This window comes from Phycodurus eques, chromosome 7 (assembly GCF_024500275.1).
Source record: "Phycodurus eques isolate BA_2022a chromosome 7, UOR_Pequ_1.1, whole genome shotgun sequence".
In the NCBI taxonomy this organism is placed as follows: domain Eukaryota; kingdom Metazoa; phylum Chordata; class Actinopteri; order Syngnathiformes; family Syngnathidae; genus Phycodurus; species Phycodurus eques.
Window position 1 is genome coordinate 17,753,862 of NC_084531.1, and position 25,498 is coordinate 17,779,359.

General features: G+C 40.3%; 2 protein-coding genes across 11 annotated transcripts in view; one reads left to right on the plus strand and one right to left on the minus strand.

Moving 5' to 3' along the window:
• The first annotated feature begins 1,421 nt into the window (after window positions 1–1,421).
• ckmb (creatine kinase, muscle b) lies at window positions 1,422–10,487 on the plus strand. Of its 2 annotated transcripts, none has more exons than XM_061681820.1 (9): window positions 1,422–1,488; window positions 2,772–2,884; window positions 4,053–4,149; window positions 4,223–4,377; window positions 5,218–5,350; window positions 7,780–7,951; window positions 8,804–8,927; window positions 9,146–9,335; window positions 10,098–10,487. In XM_061681820.1, exons 2-9 carry the CDS (start codon window positions 2,792–2,794, stop codon window positions 10,274–10,276), a joined length of 1,143 nt encoding a protein of 380 aa, XP_061537804.1. In that variant the 5' UTR covers window positions 1,422–1,488; window positions 2,772–2,791; the 3' UTR covers window positions 10,277–10,487. The 2 variants fall into 2 exon arrangements, with proteins under 2 accessions (XP_061537804.1, XP_061537805.1); XM_061681821.1 differs by having other exon boundaries at window positions 1,426–1,496.
• A 2,184-nt stretch (window positions 10,488–12,671) lies between these two features.
• mark4b (MAP/microtubule affinity-regulating kinase 4b) overlaps window positions 12,672–25,498 on the minus strand; it is a 55,938-nt gene continuing 43,111 nt past the window's right edge. For 3 of the 9 annotated variants that reach the window (XM_061681024.1, XM_061681023.1, XM_061681022.1), the window contains 5 exons: window positions 25,126–25,413; window positions 23,270–23,352; window positions 19,587–19,631; window positions 18,762–18,783; window positions 12,672–15,599 (listed from right to left, as the gene is read on the minus strand). In XM_061681024.1, the coding sequence (XP_061537008.1) occupies window positions 15,263–15,599; window positions 18,762–18,783; window positions 19,587–19,631; window positions 23,270–23,352; window positions 25,126–25,413 (775 nt within the window). In that variant the 3' untranslated portion in view covers window positions 12,672–15,262. Of the gene's footprint in view, window positions 15,600–18,761; window positions 18,784–19,586; window positions 19,632–23,269; window positions 23,353–25,125; window positions 25,414–25,498 lie in introns of those variants that run through there. The other 6 variants (XM_061681025.1, XM_061681028.1, XM_061681029.1 and 3 more) reach the window with 6 other exon arrangements.

The following is a 25,498-nucleotide window of genomic DNA, read 5'->3' on the forward strand; positions in this document are numbered from 1 at the left end:
GAGAAAGGCCTATCATTTTCATCATAGGTATATTTTAACTATGAAAGACAAAATGAGGAAAAAAACAATCCAGAAAATCACATTGTCTGATTTTTAAAGAATTTATGAGCAAATTATGATGGAAAATAAGTATTTGGTCAATCAATAACAAAAGTTCATCTCAATACTCAAAAGGATTTCACACACTGTTGCTGGTATTTTGGCCCATTCCTCCATGCAGATCTCCTCTCGAGCAGTGATGTTTTGGGGCTGTCGCTGGGCAACACAGACTCCAAAGATTTTCTCTGGGCTTGAGATCTGGAGACTGGCTAGGCCACTCCAGGACCTTGAAATGCTTCTTATGAAGCCACACCTTCAGTGTGTTTGGGATCAGTCATGCTAAAAGACCCAGCCATGTTTTTCAGGAGGTTTTCACTCAACATCTCATGATACAGGGCCCCATTCATTCTTTCCTTGACACGGATCAGTCGTCCTGGTCCACTTGCAGAAAAACAGCTCCAAAGCATGATGTTTCCACCCCCATGTTTCACAGTAGGTATGGTGTTCTTTGGATGCAACTCAGCATTCTTTCTCCTCCAAACACGACAAGATGAGGTTTTACCAAGAAGTTTTATTTTGGTTTCATCTGACCACATGACATTCTCCTAATCCTCTTCTGGATCATCCAAACGCTCTCTAGCACAATTCAGACGGGCCTGGACATGTACTGACTTAAGCATGGGGACACGTCTGTCACTGCAGGATTTGAGTCCCTGGCGGCGTAGTGTGTTACTGCCTTTGTTACTTTGGTCCCAGCTCTCTGCAGGTCATTCACTCGGTCCCCCCGTGTGGTTCTGGGATTTTTGCTCACCGTTCTTGTGATCATTTTGACCCCACGGGGTGACATCTTACGTGGCGCCCCAGATCGAGGGAGATTATCAGTGGTCCTGCATGTCTTCCATTTTCTAATAATTGCTCCCACAGTTGATTTGTTCACACCAAGCTCCTTACCTATTGCAGATTTAGTCTTCCCAGTCTGGTGCAGGTCTACAATTTTGTTTCTTGTGTCCTTTGACAGCTCTTTGGTCTAGGCCATAGTGGAGTTTGGAGTGGGACTGTTTGAGGTTGTGGACAGGTGTCTTTTATACTGATAACGAGTTCAAACAGGTGCCATTAATACAGGTAATGAGTGGAGGTACATGCTTGGTTATAGTTGAGAACACGTTCACGCACAGACCGGCCCTGCCGACCCAGGCAGGCCGCAAGGTGAAAGGTCTCGGAGTTCTCTCTGCAGCTGTCGCCCCCACCATGTTTCCTTGTTGCCTTTTACAACGCCCGGCCCGCCGGCGTCCAATCACAGCAGGGTGGGCCGTGTCCTCCCAGCCAGTCGGGGTGGAGGTCGCGCTATAAAAGTCAGCGTCCAACACCTGGCACACTTGGGCAACCCCTACATTTGGTGGACAGGATCTGATCCCGGGATCTGTTACGTCTTTGTTTCCTCCTGAGCAGGTAACAATGTCAGTTATGTTACAATTTTAATCTTGTGTTTGTCCTGAAAATGACAAAAATCACATTTTGATTGATTTTATCGAATTTTGGAGAATTGGATGTGCTAAAGCTGGTGGTGTAAAGTTGATGCAAAAAACAAAAATGAGAACTTGATACATGTTCCTAATGCCCATGTGTCAAGTCCTCAAATGTGATTTTTGCTTGACTTGCTTTGAGGTTTTTACTTCATGCAGTTTGACAAAAAACGAGACAGAACCTTAACGGAAGCATGTAAAATCATCCCAGTGGTTAAAATCTAAGTATTAAATGTAGTTTTAACTTTGCATTGAATTAAAAATTACATTAAAATTAGCATTACATATGCATGAATGCAAAAATTTTTTTTTAAAAGTTGCTAAAATGTTTTTTAAAAAATGCATTTCAAAACAATATAAAAGTAAACAAATGTGAAAATAAAAATAGTGAAAAGAATTATCTAAACATGTTATTATTTAATATTATTTCAATTTTTTGAATGCTTGAAAGTACAAATAATATTTTATAGAATTGTAATTATTTAATTCGAAAATTGCCATTATTTTTATCCATTAAAGTAAAAAAAACATTTGTAAAAAGCACATATCTTTTAATTATTTCATTGTAAATACCAATGATTTTATTGCAACAGAATGATCGAAATAGTTGTTCAATCTAGAAAAATTATTAAAATTTGAACGTTAGATTAAAAAATATTTTTCTTTTTTATGTTTCACTTCCTAATATATTAAGAATTGCTGTGTATTATTTTAAAACCATCAATAACACAGGGGGGAAATGTGAGACTATCTGCTTGTGCTTTTAATTTAATTTAATTTTGGATGACATGAAACAGATGCACTTGCACACACTGCCTTTCCTTTTTAGTGCCGCTGCAGGAGGTGTTGTGAGGTGGGGTTGGGGGGCTTCGAGACTATTAATAATCCTTTCTTGGGGGGAGGGTTAAACGGCACAGCTGAGAAAGACATTGATAGAGTGAGTGTGAGAGAGCGATACCTTTTGACTTTTCGCAAACCCTTAATGGGATCCACCAATCAGAAAGATGACGCAGAAACAGAAAGAGGGAGAGAGGGTAGCGGATAATGAGAAGGTTTCTCCTTTTTACCCGAAGATTCGTCAACAAAGCACTCGAATCACTCAGGGAGGCCTCAGACAATGCTCGGGGTGCCTCATCCCCCCCCAAAATAATGCGCTCATATGTCATAAATAGGTAAGAATCCTGAATATATGAACATATTGTGTTACAGTTGGAGCAGGAATCGCAGCCATGGCCAAAAATTGTCACAACGACTACAAGATGAAGTTCTCGGTGGACGACGAATACCCCGATCTGTCCCAGCACAACAACCATATGGCCAAGGTAACACACACACGCACACACACACACACACACAAACAGACACGCACACAACATAGTGTATACGGTCCAGAAAGTGGCGCTCTTCAAGGATCATGGTTGTGTTGCAGTCGAGTCGTAGGCTCATTCTAGAATTGGAGGACAATTTAGGCACCAGCATTTTTTAATAATTCACCATTTAGTTTATATTTTTTTGTTATGTTAAAAACCCGTAACGTTTGTATGATATATCTTATTTCTCATATGATATATTTTTCTGTGTTTGGCGCAACCTTGTTACAAATAGCCTTCTCAGGCACTTGAAAAACATAGATTTCCAAAACATTGCTGAAAAAAAATCACTTACAATTTTTAAAGTTACATTTCAATTGAATACTAATTACATTTTTGTATTACTCCACAGTAACAGGGTTGCAAATCAATGCTAATGTTATGAGTTTTTGATATGCTAGCTGTGTTAGCTGCTATGCTAACTTAGCTATATCATAAAATAAGAAAAACCTCATCAAATAAGAAAAACTTCTTTCTCTGATAATATGAGTAACAGGGTTGTATTGATTTGAGTGACAGCTGAAAACATTCAAAAAATATGAAAAATAGATGCGTTAACAGGTCAGCGCGATTAGCTTGACGATGGCTCAATGGCTAAAACATTTTTAGTAACAAGGATGCGTGTATATTGAAAGACACGATTTCAGAGCATAATCACTACTCATTCAAATATGTCTGAAAAAAAACAAAATGTTTTCACAATTTCAAGCCATCAACAACTTCCTTCTAACACAAAATGCTGATTTAAAACTTATTGTAGCTGTTATATTTGATAGTAAGTTTATAGTAAGTGGGAGAAACAAGAGACAAAAATCAATTTTAGGGTTTTATTGAAAGGTGTTTGTTGTTTTAAAAATATATGGGGATCACTTTAAACAACACCTACAGTTGCTTTTTATTTCAGCGTAACTTTAATTTACACAACAGGTGCATGTTTCAGTATTTTATGCATTGATTATTTGAAATTTCATGGGGGGCAGAAAAAAAGCAAATAAAAAGATCATTATAATTTGCATTGATTTTAATGCAACACAGTCAAAGGGGAAAATGTGAGAGTATTTGCATGAACCTATCTGCGTTTATAGTGAATACAGATTGACTGGTGTCTTCCTCCATGCAGGTGCTGACCAAGGAGATCTACGGCAAGCTGAGGGGCAAGTCCACCCCCAGCGGCTTCACCGTGGATGACGTCATCCAGACTGGTGTGGACAACCCCGGTAAGCGGCGTTCCCAACGCGGTTCTGTTGAAAAAGAGATGCCATAAACCTAGTCAAACCTCCTCCTCCTCAGGACACCCCTTCATCATGACGGTGGGCTGCGTGGCCGGCGACGAGGAGTGCTACGAGATCTTCAAGGACCTGCTGGACCCCGTCATCTCCGACCGTCACAACGGATACGGACCCAATGACAAGCACAAGACCGACCTGAACTTCGAGAACCTGAAGGCGAGTTCTTCTTCCCAGTCACTCCACTGCAAAAAGTGGACTTCAAAAACAAGAAAGAAGTCATGAAATGAGGAATACTTGATTGAAGAAAAAATATCTGTCAATAGAACAGGAAAAAACAACTTTGATTCCAAACATACTTTTTACATTAACTGAAGAGTCTTTCGAGACTTTTTGAAACCAACCAGAAAATCTTCAAATTCTTTTTAGACCCACTGAAAGATCTTGAGACTTTGCAGACAAGGCTCTGCAGAGGGTTTTGTTTGTTTGTTTGTTTTGCCAAAAAGAGAAGCTTTAAAGACTTGTTAGACCAACTGAAGACTCTATAGAGAATATTTACAATAGATCAGCTTAAGAGTCTTTAGAGAATTAGAGCTATTTGCAGAGACTCTTTACACGGGGCTTTAAAAAAAAAGAAAAACCGCAACGAAACGAGGAATATATTCATTTCAGCAACATGATCTGCCATTAGAACAGGAAAAATTTAGATTTTTTTTGGACAAAATTTCTTAAAACAAGTAAACATAGCTAGCCTCAACCCCCCCCCCCCCCCACCAATGTCTAAGAACTACCGTAGTCAACTAGTTATACAACCTATAGACTGTTTCTTTGAAGTTAAACTTACTCATAACCAGTAATAAAATCTCAAAAACGGGTCATAATGCATTATTCACATTTGAAAGGAACATAATGCTTGAAGCAAGTAAAACGGTCTTGCGCATGTTCTGCCTAGATTTGAGTTGATATTTCATCTTGGTTAGATGTAAGTTTTTTTTGCAGAGAAAATGTTGACACAATGGATCAATGGTGTGTCTGGTGGTCTTGTTGTTTTTCTCACAGGGCGGAGATGACCTGGACCCCAACTACGTTCTGTCCAGCCGCGTTCGTACCGGCCGCAGCATTAAGGGCTTCACCCTTCCGCCACACACCAGCCGTGGAGAGCGCAGAGGCATCCAGAAGCTGTCCATTGAGGGTGACTTGCTCAACATCGTTTTTTTGTTTTGTTTTTTTTTTCCTCCAGAAAATTGCTTTATTAAAATGTATGTATTCATTTTTCTAAATCACTTATTTCATTAGATTGACAAAGGTCAGATTTGTTTGGGGTTATATATAAATGAGAAGGATTATTCCTGTTTAACAATGTTTTATTTATTTTAATAGCTAATTGGCTAATTAATTCTATTTCAATTAATCATAAAATGAGAAATAATTAGATTTTTATTCTTAAAATAAACTACAACAATCAATATTTTATTTTAAAACAATTTGCTGATGAATGCTGTAAACAATACATAAATAATAAAATATGAAGATTAGTAATTTTATTTTAAATTACATATTTCATACATTTAATGATTATTTACTTAAATAAATAACATAATCGAATTATAAATAAAAGTCATAAATGCATAAATATAACATTCACCTACTTATTCAAATAAATAATTGTTATTCAACCGTTATGTAATGAATTATAACTAATAAATGTGACTAGAAGTTTATTCCATCCATTCATTTTCTGAGCCGCTACACCCTGAGCTGGTTGCCAGCCAATCGCAGGGCACATACAAACAAACAACCAGTCGCACTCACAGTCACACCTACGGGCACAGTCACACCGCACTCACAGTCACACCTACGGGCAATTTAGAGTCACCAATTCATGCATGTTTTTTGGGATGTGGGAGGAAACCGGAGTGCCCGGAGAAAACCCACGCAGGCACGGGGAGAACATGCAAACTCCACACAGGCGGGGCCGGGGATTGAACCCGGGTCCTCAGAACTGCGAGGCTGACGCTCTAACCAGTCGTCCAGCGTGCCGCCTTGAATTTTATTTTATTATTAAAATATATTAATAATACATTGGAACCCGGCTGTTTGCAGAGGATAGGGACTGTGAATAGTGAAAATGTGTGAATATTTGACACCCACTGTAATTGCCATTAAATAAACAAACAAACAAATAAACAAATAAATGAAAAGGCGTGAATAAGCGGTAAAGTATCGCCAATAAGCAGTTTCTGCAAAAAATGGGAAAATAAAAAAATATATATTAAAAATAAAATCCACAAAACAATTGAGAATATGTACGAGTCCACATTTAATGTTAAATTGTATTAATAAATATTTGTATAATTTAAATAAAATGAATCCTAACTGATCAAATGTAACGAAGGAATTGTTTTTGTAATATTAAAATAAACACACACTTTATTAAACTACATTTATTGATGACCAGGTCCACCTGTCTGTCCTAAAGTGGTCCTTACCAGGACCAAAAAGTGTCATGTAAATTTGACACACCACAGAGAAGAGTAATGTTAACAAGCTTACCAAATTTGAATGAATAATAAAAAATTAAAAAATTAAAAACAAAATCACGTTTCAAAACTTGAATAAGTGCCCTCTCTCAGCTCTCAGACGCTGCGGGCGTGTCGAATGGATGCGCCAAAAGGAATCAAACATACTGAGGGGGTGATGGCTTATACGATGTAAAATCACATTAGGAGGCTCAACTTCAAAATTGAATAGTTATTGTGGAATATAATCAAATAAGCACACAACTCAATTTACCCTCATCGTTGGTGACATATTGTCACAGCCGAAGGCGGCCCCCGACGACAGCGGGACGGTAGGAGGAAGCCCGGGTCGTTAGACAGTCGGCATTTCCCCATTTACTAGTTTCAAGTTACTCGCGAAGCCAGTGAAAGTCTGGTGAAAGTTTACAAACTATCTGCCATAAAATTGTGCACTGGAGAGTCAGCTGGTGGTGTTGATGTTCAGCTCGCCATCTGCGTGTCTTTAAAAAGTCAACCCATCGCTTTTTGAGTTCCGAATTTTTTGGGGAGCTTAAAAAACGTCACCGAGCTGCAGCCATCGTTAGCTTGCTACCGGCACGCTGGAGTGGTAAACGGGCCTTGTTAAGGGAGCTAACCACAGCTAACTCACATCTGAGCAGCCAAATGAAATGACGTCACTTTGTACTTATATAGTGGGGGAGGAAACTTGCGCTAGAAAGTATCTGCCCGGGGATGTGCTTTAGCCCCGCCCACAAAATCAGGACAATTCAAACAGTGAAAAAGATGCTGAAGCTATATCTCAACAATTCAGCACTATATTGTCATGTCTCTGCATATGTTTTCAACACTTATCTGCAAACATATTGAATGTATTTAGGAACAAAACATGGATATCTGCTTAGAGCCTCTTTAAAAATCAATTGTGGCCCTCGAGGACAAAGGTTTTGTCCACAACCACTGACATAAGTACTAAACCAAATGTCAACACAAGTGCAAAAACAAATGTTTACGCAAGCACTAAAAATGCTAACACAAGCGCCAACACAAGTGCTAAAACAAATGCTAACGTTGTCCCGTCTCCCTGTGTTCCTCCGCCATGCAGCCCTGGCCAGCCTGGAGGGCGAGTTCAAGGGCAAGTACTACCCCCTGGACGGCATGACCGACGCCGAGCAGGAGCAGCTGATCGCCGACCACTTCCTGTTTGACAAGCCCGTGTCCCCGCTGCTGACATGCGCCGGCATGGCCCGCGACTGGCCTGACGCCAGGGGCATCTGGTGAGCGGAAACCCGGCGCTCTTGTCTCTCTTAACCCTCGTGAGCAACGATTCTCAACCACTGTGGAATTGGTCCCAAATACTGTATCGTTGTTTGCTTATCTATGCCAGTGACATATAGTGACAGGTAGAAAATTGAAATGATGGATTCCTCAAAGTTCCTTGGAAAATTCCCCCCCCCCCCCTTAAAATCCAATGTTTTCTTGTAAAAATCCACCTCCAAAAAAATCATGTTTTTTCTATCAAAAACATGACTTTTCTTTAGTCCAACTTTATAAATAAACAAAACAAAAAAACAACAACACTTGTTTTTATAACATTACGTCCGTTTAAAAACCAATTTTTTTTCCAAATGAATCCTGGCCCCCAGGTCGCATGAACCCCCACCCCAGCCTTGGCCGTCATTTTTCTTGGAAAAAAATAAATCCCAATTTCATTCTTAACAAAAAATGCTTTTTAATCAATAAATAAAATCATTTTCCCTTAAAAAAGAAAATAAAACATTTTAAATAATGTCATTGGGGGGGGGAGGGAATTTATTCTTGGAAAATAAATCCTACTTTTTGGAGTTTTGTGCTCCAACTTTGAGCTTCTCCTGCTGGCCTCTATGTGGCGGTGAAGAAAATACTTTTTTTCTAAAAAACAAAAAAAAAGAAAGAAAACTACTTATTTTTATGAATTGAAAAAGTGAATTGAGACGAGCTCGTGATTCCTTCAGTATTCACTTTACTCTTTGTGACACTTTCGTTTGACGTTGTGCTGTGAGATTTTTCCCGTGTAAAATATGTGCCTTGGCTAAAACAAAGGTTGGGAAACACTAAGCTGGTTAGTGAGGCTGGTTTCGGTGGTGCAGGCACAACGACAACAAGACGTTCCTGGTGTGGGTGAACGAGGAGGACCACCTGCGCGTCATCGCCATGCAGAAGGGGGGCAACATGAAAGAAGTGTTCAGACGCTTCTGCGTGGGTCTGCAGAAGGTAAACCAAAATTAACAACAACGAGCTACAAAAGCCGAGTCACTTTCTTTTCTCTCACTTACTCAGCCGAAGCTGTCACGGAGATGAGTCGTCGGCTTCTCGGATTAAAATTCGCTAAATTAATGGATAGTACAATTCGAATGGTCATGAATAAATAATTGGTCAGGTGATCGTAATAAAAAGAATGGTGACGGATTGGCTTTCCCTGGTGGGCTCAGATCGAGGAGATCTTCAAGAAGCACAACCACGGCTTCATGTGGAACGAGCACCTGGGCTTCATCCTCACGTGCCCCTCCAACCTGGGCACCGGCCTGCGCGGCGGCGTCCACGTCAAGCTGCCCAAGCTCAGCACGCACCCCAAGTTCGAGGAGATCCTCACCAGACTGCGCTTGCAGAAGCGCGGCACAGGTACGAGCCTGGATCGGGGCTCCCTTCGCTTGGGTTTTCTTCACACTGACCCGTCCCGGCGTCCAGTGGCCAGCTACAGCTTCGTGTGCCATTAAACAAACTATTTTAAGTCATTTGTTCAAAAGATAAAAACATTTTTCCTTGAAAATGTTTTTTTTTATTTCCTTTGAATAGGGCAAAAAAATATGAAAAATTCAACATTTTGTTAAAAAAAAATTTGACTTTTGAAGTTATTTTTACACTCGTGACCCCCACCCTATATATATATATATATATATATATATATATATATATATATATATATATATATATAGGGTGGGTATATATATATATATATATATATATGAAAAAGGTTTTCTTGAAAAAAGGTTTTTCAAAAAAGTGACTTTTTTCCATTATAAAACTAAAATCCCAAATTTCCTACAAAAACAATTGAATAAATAATCTGTTTTCCCGGAAAATTCCAACTCCTCCCTATAAAGGTATGTCATCCACAATCCAACCTGTTTTATTTTCAAAAATAAGATTTTCTTAGGAAAAATTCATGGTGACCGACTGGTTAGCAGATCTGCCTCACATTTCTGAAGAGCCAGGTTCCCCCAAAATCTTACTTTCAAAAACATTTCAAAGTTTTTTTCCCACATTACGTCCCGTTTTAAAAACCCACCTTTTCGCCTATAAGATGCAAATTTCCCCCGTGCTCAACCGTAAGCGTTTGGAGCGTGGTGATCCACTGAACTTGACCTTTCTTCTGGCCTCCAGGTGGCGTGGACACGGCCTCTGTGGGCGGCGTGTTCGACATCTCCAACGCCGATCGTCTGGGATCTTCAGAGGTGGACCAGGTTCAGCTGGTGGTGGATGGCGTCAAGCTGATGGTGGAGATGGAGAAGAAGCTGGAGAAGGGCGAGTCCATCGACGGCATGATCCCCGCCCAGAAGTAAACGAAAAGACCAACAACCACTGCGGTGACTGCCTGTGTTGTTGTTGTTTTTTATATAAAAAACAAAACCAAAATGAAGCCCGTTTGTCCTTGGACAACATCAGTATCCTCCCTTCCTTTCCTTTCTCCTCTGTCACATCCTGGGATCAATCCATCCGCTCACTATTTCTCTGGTTGTAAATTAGAACTGGACTAATAAACAAAAGCCCCATTCAAAAACAAACTACTTTGTCTTGATTTCTTTTATGCTTACTGAATGTTAACCACACCACAAAACGTAAGACATTTTCTTGCTGAGACCGCATCCATTTTCTGAGCCGCTTCTCCTCACTAGGGTCGCGGGCGTGCTGGAGCCTATCCCAGCTATCATCGGGCAGGAGGCGGGGTACACCCCGAACTGGTTGCCAGCCAATCGCAGGGCACATACAAACAAACAACCATTTGCACTCACATTGACACCTAGGGGCAATGTAGAGACTTCAATTAACCTACTATGCATGTTTTTGGGATGTGGGAGGAAACCGGATGCCCGATGATAGTTGGGATAGGCTCCAGCACGCCTGTGACCCTTGTGAGGAGAAGCGGCTCAAAAAATGGATGGATGGATGAAAATGTCGAGTCTTCAATTAATCTAACATGCATGTTTTTGGAATGTGCAACTGGAGTACCAGGAGAAAACCTAAACCAGCACAGGAAGTACAGAGTAACTCCACACAGGAAGACTGGAGCTGAGATTCAAACCCTGAACCTCAGAACTGTGACACAGATTTGCTAAGCATTTTCTTCGCAGGCGTTTAGCAAAAATCGACAGCTTTGTCTCCTCCAAGGTAAACAGTACACTTGATTAAAACAATGCTATGCTGTTGATAGATCAGAATGCTAACATTACAGATGTATCCGTGGTCCGAGCAATGCAATAAAGCTAGGAACGAAGATTGCAGCGTTTGTTTTTGTGTTAGCTGAAGTCAAATTAACTAATAAGCTAATTTCTATCCCAGATAAAACAAGACATTAAAAAAGGCAATCTGAAATATCAGCGGTTGAAAGTCTTTATTTGTCACACGTGATGTTTTGAGGACTGCAGCTCACTCCATAAATTAAAAACTGTGATGGCTACAAAAGGCGCTAAAGTGATGTCCTGGAGGCCCGAAAGAAAAAGACAAAAAAAAAGAGAAAGAAAAGAAAAATCACAGCTTGATGTCTTCAGGCACCAGCTGAAGACCAGCCACATACTGACACTTGAAGCTTTTTGTCTTTTCAGTGGTTGACAGTCACACGCCTTTAACGCAGCTCATCATTCCTTTGTTACACACGCAGAACGAGGTGTTGTTGTCCAGGTAGTACTGTAGCATTGTGTCGTGCAACGCTACGTTCGTAAACGTTTCTGAGCTGCTTATTTAAATTTTTTTATAGTACTGACTTTAATTACCTGAGAATTTGTACATGAATGTTCAAATCCGAAACGACAAAAACGGGATGATTATAACAACATGTTCATACATCACAGTCTATCATAGAACTTTCCAGATAGCACACAAATATGCCCCCTAGTGGCTGTTAGGAGTCTAGGGACCAGTCTCAGCAATTGGACTTAACCATAAATATGAACCATAGGTAGATACGACACACCCCTTTGAGCTGCGTGCTTAAGGCGACGTTAAATCTGGTTGGGACAAAGTGGCGGCGCATTCCATGTCTGTGGACGGCACGATAACAGAGTAAACGTCATGAAAATCGCTTGAGAAATGAACAAGTTATGACTTATTTTCAATGTATATGCATTGATTGTACGATGGAAACGTTGCCCCCGCCGACGTGGCCGCAACGTAGGCACGTAGCTTAGCCGGGCTGCTACGGCGCGCTGGTATAGCTGTGGATTGGACGCTTGCTAACTGTGATAAAATGATTTCACATCAGATATTTTGTATATTCTTTTACGTTAAATAGCATTTGCGTCTTAATTCTAACATTATGCTACATAGCGAAAGGTGTACAAATCAACACATGAATCGCAGCAATCTGATTGGCGGCTTGGGTGATCGTGAACCAACAAATACATCACAACATTCAGATTGGCCATGATGGGATATCATTTAATTGTTGAAAACACCCAAAATTCTTATCTTATGTTGAATAGCATTTGTGTGCTAATGCTAACATTGGGAAGCTAAGCAGCAAAAGGTGTGGTGTTGGTATTTACCAACAAACGGATTAGACGCTCGGCAACTGCTTGGAGAAGATGACAGGATATCACTTCTCATATTTCTGATTTTTTTATAAGTTTTAACAACATTTGTGTGCTAATACCTACATTGTGATGCTAGGCAGCAAAATTTGTGTGTTAGTGTTAACCAACAAATACACCACAGCGATCGGTTTTGACACTTATTAACTGCTTGGAGATGATGGAATATTTTGTCCCATTTTTTTTTTTTTTTATAATTTATTTTTACATTTTACAGCTTTTGTGTGTTAATGCTAACGTTGCAGTGCTAGGTAGCCAAAGATGTACGAGCATTAAAGGTTCATAGAGTGACTCTCTAACATGGACTTAGTATAAAAAGTCAATTTAATTTCAAAAAAACACCTTGGTTTTGTTATACTAGAGTCCAGAAAAGCCCCCTCTGGCAGCTACTACTATTTGACACAGTTTTGTATCTGCTTTGTCCATATTTGGCTAAGACCACCCCCTTTCCTCTGATTGGTTGCTTCCGTGTAAAAGACCCAACCCACACTACTTGTGAGCGCAAACGTATGTAATGTTGACAGCGCTGGTTGGGGGGCGGAGAGATAGGCGGAGATCTTCGCTATTGACGTAGATAAGCTTGAGAAATTAGGATGACCCGATTTCAGGCCTCTCAGCAGAAAAACGTCTCTGGAATGCTGGGACGATTTTAATCCATGTTTAAAATATTTACTGAGGCACCATAGAGCCAATATAACATCCCAAATACGAGAAAAAGTTGGTTTAGTAAAATATGGGACCTTTAACCAATAAGTACATCGCAGAAATTTGGGTGGATGCTTGCTCTCAGCTTTAAGACAATGACAGAAAATTACATCCAATATTTATTTTTAATGTTAAACAGCATTTGTATGCTAATGCTAACATTGCGATGCTAGGTAGCGAAAGGCATTTATCAACAAATACATCATAAAAGTCCAATTGGACGCTTGGATTGACGATGATGGAATATCATTAACGCAAAAAGGTAAACTTTGCAGATTTGTTAAATTCTAATTGAATGCTAACATTGCGATGCTAGGTGGCCAAAGGTGTGCGAGTGTGAACCGTGAAATCCATCCCACTCAGCAAACAACAAAACAAAACAAAACTACAATAGGAAGAGGAAGTACTGTATTTGCGAGGGTGAGAGTAGAACTGTGTTCACTGAATGTTACCCTCTCGAAGTTGGCGGTCAGAGTACATCATTGCTACCTCAGGACCTGCTACACACAATGTTTGCTGTCTGTCCGTGCTTTTTATCAATAAAGTTGATAAATGTGACCATAAATAGCAGTGCTTCAAAAAGGAATGATGAGAAATCTATTTGAAAATAAAATATCATACCTAAATATGAACAAGTATTAGGGCCACATTGAAACGAACAAAAAATATATGACCAGAATAAAGTTGGGATCTTACATCATTTTCCATCCATCCATTTTCCGTTTCGCTTCTCCTCACTTGGGTCGTGGGCGTGCTGGAGCCTATCCCAGCTATCTTCGGGTGAGAAGTGGGGTACACCCTGAACTGGTTGCCAGCGAATCGCAGGGCACATATAAACCAACCCACCATTGGCTCTCACATTTGCACTTACGGGCAATTTAGAGTCTTCAATCAACCTACCATGCATGTTTTTGGAATGTGGGAGGAAACCGGAGTGCCTGGAGAAAACCCACGCAGGCACGGGAAGAACATGCAAACTCCACACAGGCGCGGCCGGATTTTAACCTGGGTCCTCAGAACTGTGAGGCAGGTTGTGCTAACCACTTCCACTGTGCTGCCTTTTACATAATTATAAGTCTCTTTTGTGTGTGTGTGTGTGGAAGGGGGGGGGGAATCTCATTGAGAATAAAGTTATTTTTTTGAGGAAAGAATAACATAAGATTAAAGTAGAAATTTTATGAAGAAAAAGTCATTTTAAATGGGAATTCTTTTCTGACAAACATGACTTTCCCTCCTGAAACCAACACTTTATTAGAGCAATCTTAAGGCTTTCTTGAACAAATCCTTTTGTTTTTCTCAAAACAAGGACTATTCTCAAGTTTTGCGATAAAAAAAAAAAAAAAACCTTTCTTCTTCTAAAAAAAAAAAAAAGAAAACGATTTTATTATCCAAAGATGACTTGTTTTTCTTTCCTAAAATAAAATTTTCTTCAAAGAAATACAATTTTCTTTTCCCGCAACAAACATTATTCTCAGTATTTCTATTTTCTCACCCAAAAAATCAGATTTTTTTTCCTCCAAGAAAGAATACAATATTCTAATAAAATTCTGAATTGTCTAAACTTTATTTTATTGTTTTTTTACATTTTAAATTCACTTGCGATTATGTCATAATTTCTCAAAAAAACCTATGACAATACCCAAATTATTGTCTTTTTTTATTTCAAGAAATTGTTTCTTTCTTGGAAAAATACAATATTTCTGTCCTTTAATATAATTTGCGTATTCCCATGAGATTCCTTTTTTTTCCTGGAAAAATATGACTTTAGTCTCCTACGATTGAATTTTTTTGTGGTTGTATAATGAGTATTTTGTTGTTGTTTTGAATGTGGTCCTAACACTCGTTGGTAGCTGATCAGTCAAACATGATGAAATAAATTGTGTGTGTGTGTGTGTGTGTGTGTGTGCAGTTCTCTTTTTGTTTGTTTACAGCAGTTCAAGGTGGGACACAGAATGAGGGTCTTTGGCGGACGCACCGGAAGGAGTTTGCGCCCTCTTCTTCTTCCATCATTACAGACTTAGTCCCCGCACGCAGCCCTCAGAGCTCCAGCTCCTTGGACACTTTGGTGGCGATGTCCCTGAAGGCGAGCGGCGCCCCCCAGAGGCGCTTGAAGCGCACACCGCTGCTTTGCGCCGGCCCGCCGGGCAGCTGGCACACTTCGGCCTCAAAGGCCACGCGGGCGCCGGCTGCTCCGTGCGTGCAGGACAACAGGAAGGGGCCCGCCAGGTGCACCTGGCAGCCGGAACCCTGGGCCGCCTCCCGCAGAGCCAGGACCACCTCGGCCGGGTCACGGGGGCTGCGCACCCTCACATCCCAGCCGCATCGGGGGGTCCGGGGCTGCTCGGACGCTTTCTGATGCCCAGATAGATGGCGACTGCACCACATGGGATGGGGGTGGTGACAGGTTGAGAGGGGGGGAGGCGAATGCAGGTTAGGTGAGTTAGGATGCGTTTGATGGAGGGAAAGACAGAAGAAAAATATATTAACATCAGATATTAGTTACATTTAAATAAAGTACTTTAAGCTAAAAGCATTTGCTCATATCCTAACCAAGGGCTTTTATATACTTAACTGCAGAGTACTAGGCGCTACACAGCAGATTTATATAAACTATATTAATGCTATATTTTATTTTGTATATACAGTGCATTTTAAATAATTGTAACGCATATTTAATGGTATTCATTTATTTTTACTATATAAAATATATTATCTTCTTCTTTTCCTTTGGGCTTGTCCCTTTAGGGGTCGCCACAGCACGTCATCTTTTTCCATGTAAGCCTATCTCCTGCATCCTCCTCTCGAACACCAACTGCCATCCCGTCTTCCCTCACGACATCCATCAACCTTCTCTTTCTTTGGTCTTCCTCAAGCTTTCTTGCCTGGCAGCTCCATCTTCATCATCCTTCTACCATTATACTCACTCACTCTCCTGTGCACGTGTCCAAACCATCGAAGTCTGCTCTCTCTACCTTCGTCTCCAAAGCATCGAACCTTGGCCGTCCCTCTGATGAGCTCATTTCTAATCCTATCCAACCTGGTCACTCCTAGAGTGAACATCAACATCTTCATTTCCGACACCTCCAGCTCTGCGTCAGTGCCACTGTCTCTCATCCATAAAAATGTTGACATTTTTGCAGATTTCTTAAAAAATAAAAACAAATATCACATCCCTAAGTATTCAGACCCTTTGCCGTGACACTCATATATTTAACTCGGGGGCTGTCCATTTCTTTTGATCATCTTTGAGATGGTTTTACACCGTCATTGGAGTCCAGCTGTGTTTGATTACAGTGATTGGACTTGATTAGGAAAGCCACACCTCTGTCTATACAAGACCTTACAGTTCACAGTGCATGTCAGCGCAAATGAGAATAAAGAGGTCAAAGGAATTGCCTGAAGAGCTCAGAGACAGAATTATGGCAAGGCACAGATCTGGCAGAGGTTACAAAAAAAATTCTGCTGCACTTAAGGTTCCTACGAGCACAGTGGCCTCCATAATCCTGAAATGGAAGACGTTTGAGACGACCAGAACCCTTCCTCGAGCTGGCCGTCCGGCCTTTACTGAGCAATTGGGGGAGAAGAGCCTTGGTGAGAGAGGAAGAGAAGATCCCAAAGATCACTGTGGCTGAGCTCCAGAGATGGAGTTGGGAGAAAGTTCTACAAAGTCAACCATCACTGCAGCCCTCCACCAGTCGGGGCTTTATGGCTGAGTGACCCGACGGAAGCCTCTCCTCAGTGCAAGACACATGAAAGCCCGCATGGAGTTTGCTAAAAAAAACATCTAAGGACTCCAAGATGGTGAGAAATAAGATTCCTTGGTCTGATGAGCCCAAGATAGAACTTTTTGGCCTTAATTCTAAGTGGCATGTGTGGAGAAAACCAGGCACTGCTCATCACCTGTCCAATACAGTCCCAACAGTGAAGCATGTTGGTGGCAGCATCATGCTGTGGGGGTGTTTTTCAGCTGCAGGGACAGGGAGAATGGTTGCAATCGAAGAAAAGATGAATGCGGCCAAGTGCAGGAATATCCTGGACAAAAACCTTCTCCAGAGTGCTCAGGACCTCAGACTGGGCCGAAGGTTCACCTTCCAATAAGACAATGACCCTAAGCACACAGGTAAAATAACAAGAGTGGCTTCAGAACAACTCCGTGACTGTTCTCGAATGGCCCAGCCAGTGCCCTGATTTAAACCCAATTGAGCATCTCTGGAGAGACCTGAAAATGGCTGTCCACCAACGTTCACCATCCAACCTGACAGAACTGAAGAGGATCTGCAAGGAGGAATGGCAGACGATCCCCAAATCCAGGTGTGAAAAACTTGTTGCATCATTCCCAAAAACACTCATGGTTGTATTAGCTCAAAAGGGTGCTTCTACTAAATACTCAGCCAAGGGTCTGAATACTTATGGCTGTGTGATATTTCTGTTTTTCTTTTTTAAGAAATCTGCAAACATTTCCACAATAAAAACTATTTCTGTCAATATGGGGTACTGGTGTGTACTTTAATGAGGGAAAAAAATAACTTTAATGATTTTAGCAAATGGCTGCAATATAACGGAGTGAAATATTTAAGGGGGTCTGAATACTTTCCGTATCCACTGTATGATACGTTATTTCACTATTTAAATTTCGGTGGGACTGAAAGACTTTTTCTTTCAGTCCGAAACAGAAAATGCACTTTTGGGCTTTCAGCCGAAATACTTCAGTGGGCTATTTCCGTTTGAGCCGTAACATTTCAGCGGCCGAAATAGCGGTGCATCGCTAAAAATATAAATAAAACAAAATAAGCAAAAACAAAATCATATCGTTATAAAACAACATAATACATCTTTATCATTATATAAAATAATATGTTATGTATATTAACACGTTTCTACATTTTATATACTATGTATATATTTTAAATAGCATAATATATAAATTATTATATAACATATATTTATATCACAACCAAATATTGATATTTCAAATAATATATCTTACATTATATTCATTACTTGCCGTATGTTTAAATGTTTTCCAACTTAAGTTGTTCCGCAAGGTTCTGAGCCACATATTGCTATCGCAGCACTTTCTCTATAAACTCCAGCGTAAATCTCAGCTTTATATATGCCATATGTACGTTGCAAGTGGCATATATGGTGTGTGTTGTTGGCATTTAAAATTATAGATAGATTTATTTAGATTATATATATCTAAATATAAATCTATTTACTATATTTAAATAATTTTCAGGACATAGTTGAGTCGTTTAGGTGTTGTCACAAGCGACACAAACGTCAGCTTTACAGATGCCGCGTCTGCTGTGCAGGTGCCGGCAGAGTCTGTCCACTTTTTGAGAAAATGCACTATTTTGTGAGTCATTTTTACACAGAATTAATATCTAACTTTTCCTCATGACCATTTTCTACAGCACGTCTAAAGAGGGTGAAAAAGGAGGTTTAAGATGTGAAAATAAGGATTATTATTTTTTACCAGGTGGTCAAAGCACCGGCAGCCACAACACGGCTAACTAACATGAGCTAATGTTACCTGCTGCTCTTAGCCTGAGACACTGAGAGGAAACACACAAAACAAGTTTTAGCAAACAAAAGGAGCACTTTGTGCATTAAAGCTTTGCTACGACTGGATGCTTATCTGGTGTAGGAAAACATTTTCTAACTTAAAATAGACACCATACATCTGTTTTAGAAAAAAGATCATCTATAATGAAGTACACACTCAACTGGTCGCCAGCCAATCGCAGGGCACATAGAAACAAACAACCATTCGCGCACACATTCACACCTAAGGGCAATTTAGAGTCTTCAATCAACCTACCATGCATGTTTTTGGGATGTGGGAGGAAACCGGAGTGCCCAGAGAAAACGCACGCAGGCACGGGGAGAACATGCAAACTCCACACAGGCGGGGCCGGGATTTGAACCCCGGTCCTCAGAACTGTGAGGCAGATGTGAAACCATTCGTTCACCGTGCCGCCACACCCTGAGCTCGTTTTTTTTAATTTAATTTATGAATGTCTTCTAATAATATACTTTCGTCTGTTCAACAAATATTTTTTCTAGAGAAAAAAAAAAAAACTTGAAAAAAATAGAATTTTTTTCTCAAATATTTTTTTTTATTTTTTATCAAAATGTGACTTTTTCATATTCTAAAAATAAGACATCTGCCATCTACATTAGTTTACATTACCTACATTTTAAATAATGACTGGGCAGGTAATTTTGTGATGACTTAATTGTTGAAGTCTTTTCTTACTGAAAATGAAATGCTTCTATCAAGTGAACTTTAATTACACAACATGTAAAGTATATGCTGATAAATATAGATTGAAAATATTTCAAGTGACTCCCTCACCTTGTGACCGGAGATCTGATGATTCTCTCAGGTTCGTCTGTGACCCTCAAAAGAAAAAAAAAAAGTGTCCATTAGAAAACAACCAGCAAAAACAACATTAAAAAACACGCTTCCTTCCTGCACAAGTTCTACCTCAACAACTCCACCAATCACAACACAGAACACGGCTACTCATCCATCACACTGATCAGTGGGCGGATGTAAACAGCACACATAATGAACATAACGACCATCCTGTCTTCACACAACAAAGTCATGTGATCTGCTTCATCTGTGTTGTTACTGATTTTATCTTCACCCCACACTGACTTGTTGTGTGACTTGTTTGCTAACAACGACAACAACGTGACGTGAGGCTGAATAAATGTGGAAAAAAAGAGCACAGGTGCATGAAGAGAAGACAGCAGAAGAATAAAAAGAATAGCAGCAGCTGAAAAAAGACGTGTAAGATGTTGATTCAATCAACAGCAGCGTAAATCCAGATTAACATCGCTAATCTTGCTGGAAAACAGCACACACTCGCTCAAGATGCACAAGCCGCCACCCTCTAAAACCACGTGCAGACATTTCCATTCTTCGGCAAAAACTCTAAACTTTAAAAGTCACCTCCACTTGTGTTGAATCACATGACAAGCAAACATGACTGAGTTTGATGAGGGCCACGCTGTTAAAAAATAAATAATAATAAATAAGAAAAAAATACTAATTGTTGCAAGTATAAAGTCTGATTTTGGTGAGTTTTGTGGGAATTATTACAAGAGAAAAGTAATTTTTGTGAGTACAAAAATTGAATAAAGCTTTTTTATTGGGAATAAAAATTTTTTAATATTTTAAGAACCAAGTCATATTTTAAAAAGATGTAGGAGTCATACTTTTGTGAGGGAAAAAAAGTCATTCTTGTGAGGAAAACCTCTCTACATTCGAGGAAAATATCACAAGAAAAAAAGTTTTCTTGTGATAGAAATAATATTGCCAGAATATAGTTGTATTTTTTGTTGTATAAAGTTGTATTTTTGCAAGAAGAAAGAGAAGTTTAAATGTTACAAGAATAAAGACATTTCTGCGAGAAAAAAAAGGTATACTCCCAGAACAATAATGTATTTTTGTACATAGTGTAATTTTACTAGAATCGTGCGAGGGAAAAAGTCAGAATAATAAATATAATAGTTACCTGAGTAAATTCATACTTTGTTCCAAAACAGCGTAATTTTACGAGAAGGTGAGAAAAATTTTTCAATATTACTAGGAGAAAAAAAACTAATTGTGACAAAAAGATCGCATTTTTAGAAAATAATTCTGTTAGTATAGTCCTAATATTTTCAGTATTTTATTTTTTTACTAGAAGTCATAATTTTGATTGCAATGACAATTAAGTTGTAGTTTTGTGCGTAAAATGTTTAAATTATTATAATTTTGACAATCACTTGATTATTATCCATCTTGAAAAAGCATTTTTTTTCTCTTAAGATTACATTTTTCTCCGAAATTAACTATTTCTTCTTTTCCGTGTGGCCTACTCCTTTGTACAAACTCATCAAACCCAATAAAGTTTCATGTCTCTTTCCTATTCTCACACACACGCATACCTGCATTATTTGGCGACAGAAGGTCCAAACATACAGACGTCCGATACTGTAGTTTCCTTTCACAAGAAACCATCTGAATTGTCCAGAAATGTTGTGCCTCATTTAGCCCACAGGTGGCGGCTCAGCAGACCACAACCAAGCCACACACATGCACCCCCATCATACACTTTCACTTTCTCGCTCTCTCTCTCTCTCTCTTTCTCTACCAGACAGACAAACAGACCGACCGACCGACTGACAAACACACACAGAAACAGTGCAGACAGACACTTGGGTCGTTTCTGGTTAGAGCTGTGCCGTGAGACACAAATTATGATTTAATTTTTTTTATAATGAATATTTATTAATATAAATAAATATTACAACAATAACAATCTTACATGTTGCTGCCAATACATGTTTGTGTGACTACAGTGGACTCCAACCAGTGATAAGGACATATAGACACACGGATAGACATACTGTGCTGTGAAAAGGTCTTGGCTCCCTTCTCAAATTATTTTATTTTTGCTTAGTTTCCCCACTTTAATGTTTAAGATCATCAAACACGTGTAAATATCAAATATAACCCAAGTGAACTTCAAATGTTGTTTTTAAATGGTGATTTAATTTATTTTATTTATTTACCTTAAGGAAAAAAAATAACTATTCAGAATTACCTGGCCCTTTGTAATGGCCCCATACACTTAATAACTGGTTGGACCATCCTCAGCAGCAACAACTGAAATCAAGTGTCTTCTATAACTGGCAAGGAGTCCTTCACATCTCTCTGGAGATATTTTGCCCCACTCTTCCTTGCAAAACTGTTTGAATTCAGCAAAAATTGATGGTTTTCGAGCATGAACGGTCTTCTAAGGACATGCCACTGCATTTCAATCGGATTCAAGTTTAGACTTTGACTAAGCCACGCCAAAACCTTCATTTTGTTTTTTAAGCCATTCACAAGTTGATTTTCTGGTGTGTTTTGGATCATTATCCTGCTGCAGAACCCAAGTGCACTTCAGATTAAGGTCACACACTGATGGCTGAACATTTTCCTACAGGATTTTCTGTTAAAGAGCAGAATTCATGGTTCCATCAATCACAGCAAGTTGTCCAGGTCCTGAAGGAGTGAAGCAGCACAAGACCATCACACTCCCATCACCATGTTTGACTGTTGGAGTAATGTTCTTTTTCTGGAATGCTGTGCTACATTTACGCCAGATCTCATGAGACACACACCTTCCAAAAAGCTCAACTTTCACCTCGTCAGAACATATAATATTCTCCCAATAGTCTTGGGAACCATTCAGATTTTTGCAAAAGTAAGACAAGCCTTTATATTCTTTTTGGTCAGCAGTGGTTTTCGCCTTGGAACTCTGGATACCGTTTTTGCCCTTGTTGTTGTGTCATTAACACTGACCTTAACTGAGCCAAGGGAGGCCTGCAGTTCTTTAGAAGATGTCCGGAGTTCCTTTGTGGCCTCCTGGATAAGTCATTGCTGTTCTCTTGGAATAATCTTTGTATGCCGGCCACTCTTGGGAAGGTTCACTGTTTAATGTTTTCTCCATGTGAGGATAATGGCTCTCCCTATGGTTTGCTGGAATCCTAAAGCTTTTTTTTAACCCTTTCTAGACCGATAGATATCAATTACTTTAATTCTTGACTGTTCTGGAATTTCTTTGGATGGTGTCATTTTGTTGCAGCATTTTTTTTTTAGATCTTTTGTCCCACTTGATTTTGTCGGGACAGATTCTGTTTAAGTGCTTTCTTGATTCAACAGGTCTGGAAGTAACCAGGCTTGGGTGTGATCAGTGAAAATTAAACAAACCGACAATTAGTTCATGATTCAACAAGGGCGGTAATTAGTTTTTCACACTGGGCCAGGTAACTGAATAGGTTTTTTTCCTGAATCAAAATCACATTTTAAAAACAGCATTTTAAGTTAACTTGGGTTATATTTTTCTGATATTTACATGTGTTTAATGATTTTTAACATTACAGTGGGGAAACTGCAAACATCTTTGAGAAGGGGGCCAATACTTTTTCACAGTACTGTATAGATGGGCAAATAGTGAGACACATAGCAGCCAGAAAAGATGGGAAAGGAAGACTTACTAACTGTATTTGTGGCCTGCGGGAGGTTGCAGCCTGACACGGATTTGTTTGAACTCTGACGCTTAGAAGGGTCAAGAGTGACCCTGGGAGAAGAGGAAGAGGTGTGGAATGACACAACAAGAGCAGTGTCAGAGCAAAGAAAGAAAGAAAGTGGGAGGGGAGGGGGGGAGGAAAACAATATGGAGTTTTAGAGGAAACAAAGCAGAAAATTGAAAAAGAAGACAGGATGGCAGATCGGCTGGTGACTGGCGAGGGGAAGCAAACGTGGTTAGACAGTCAAACAAACACGGAAAAACAATAATCAGCGGAGCGCCGCGCGTGGAAGGGAAACTTGTCCGCCTCAGATGGACGCCATCACGAGGCACCAGTCGTAAACTTGCTCAAATATGTTGTGATGTGTCACGAAAACTACAGGGATACACTTCAACACAGGAAGTGACATCATACAGTGAGATGATTCCTCAGTATGAGTGAAAACTAAGGGGTTGCTTTAATTAAACCCTCGTTTCCACAAAGCTGTATGGTTTGGATCAGTTCAGCACGCTTCTATAGTAAAAAGTTCCATAACAGTCCCACTTGGTAGCAGCGTTGCGTTGGGGTGCCAAACACAGGTGTGCACTTGTGGAAGGAGGGAGTTACACACACTGCTGTCTGTTGAACAGTTGACAGAATCTTTGTTGGTTTTCCACGTAAGAAATGGAATGGTATGTCGGAGAGCTGCAGCCAAGTGGGGACTATGGAGAGTAGCTGTGGAGAGCTAAGGCACAGCAAAAGGGTAAGCTAACATTAGCATCATTAGAACTTTTTTGCACACTTGCAAGACTCGGTTGAGCATCTCCTAGAAACAGTACCTCAGAGTATCTGCTTATTGCCAATGGAAGACTCTCAGTAGTGAATAGAGGTGTGGTGAGTTGGTACCGTGCAATGTAAAAAAGGGCAAAAAACATGGCATTTTTTTTTTTTCTAGGAGACCCGCTTCTCGCCATGTGGCGATAAGTCACAGCAAAGAGAAGAGCAGAGACTGATGGCTGAGAGAAAATGGAGCGCAATAGCCAAGTGGAAACTATGGAGCATAATATCAGAGAATCGCGGAACAGCAACAATGTAAGCTAAAGTTAGCACAAGTTACTTTTTGTCAGTTCAAGTCAAGGTTTTCACGCTTCAGAAACATTACCTCATACTGTCTGCTTTTGCCAATGAAAAAGCATCAAAGAAAAGTAGAGGTGTGCTGAGATGTTACCATGCAGTGGGAAAGCGGCGCTATGATGGCTGACACAGCTATCTCTACCCCACAGATCTGCTCAGGAGTTACCTGAACCGTACCAAACTGAACTGAACAAAACTGTACACTACGATGTCAGCCTTTTATGTAGTTTACGCAGCTATTGCCATCCCACTTGCAAGCACCTGCAATACACACACAAACCTGATCAGGATTTACCTGACGCAAACCGCAACGAATCAAACTAGAAACAAGGCTGGTACACTATGATGTTGGGCAATGTGCGCAGCTATCGCCATCCCGCTGACACACTCCTACCCCTGAAACTCAAAGCTGAAAAGGATTTACCTGAATAATACTGAACCAAACTGTACTGCCTAGTGGAAACGAGGTTAAAACCTGAGGCGGACAACTTGTCAAGCTTTACTAAAAAAAGAATAAAAGCTCACATGTTAGTAGATGAACTCTTTATGAACAAGTAGAAGTCATTAACATCAGTCCACAGTACGACATCATCCAGTACACTTTGAAATGTCCGTTTTTAGCGTGCTAATTAATTTGCCACGACGTTAGTCCACACAGTCAGCAGACGCTTTTTCTTCTCGCCATTTTCTCCCACGGCTTCTCCGCTTACCTGCGGGTCAACTTGGAGGTGAGCTTGCTGAGCAGGTTGCTGGTGGCGCGTGGGGTCCTGGCAATGGGCGGAGTGCCGCTGGTGTCGTGCGACAGTGTGGGCGAGGCCGGCGCCATGTTTAAGGGCGGCCTCCGGTCTCGGATTTGCCCGCCGTGGAAGGTGCTCCTGGCCGTGGAGCCCCGGAAGAGACGTGAGGAGGGCATGGAGGTCGAGGAGGACGACGAAGCCGACGCGCCGGTGATGCTGTGGGTGGAGGGAGAGGCGGGGGCCAACCGGTGGGAAAAGGAACTAGAAGAGGGGTTGGGGAGGGGCAGAGGATGAACAATGTTTATTTCCAGAGTGGAGTTCTAGGACGACAGTTTTCTTCTCATGA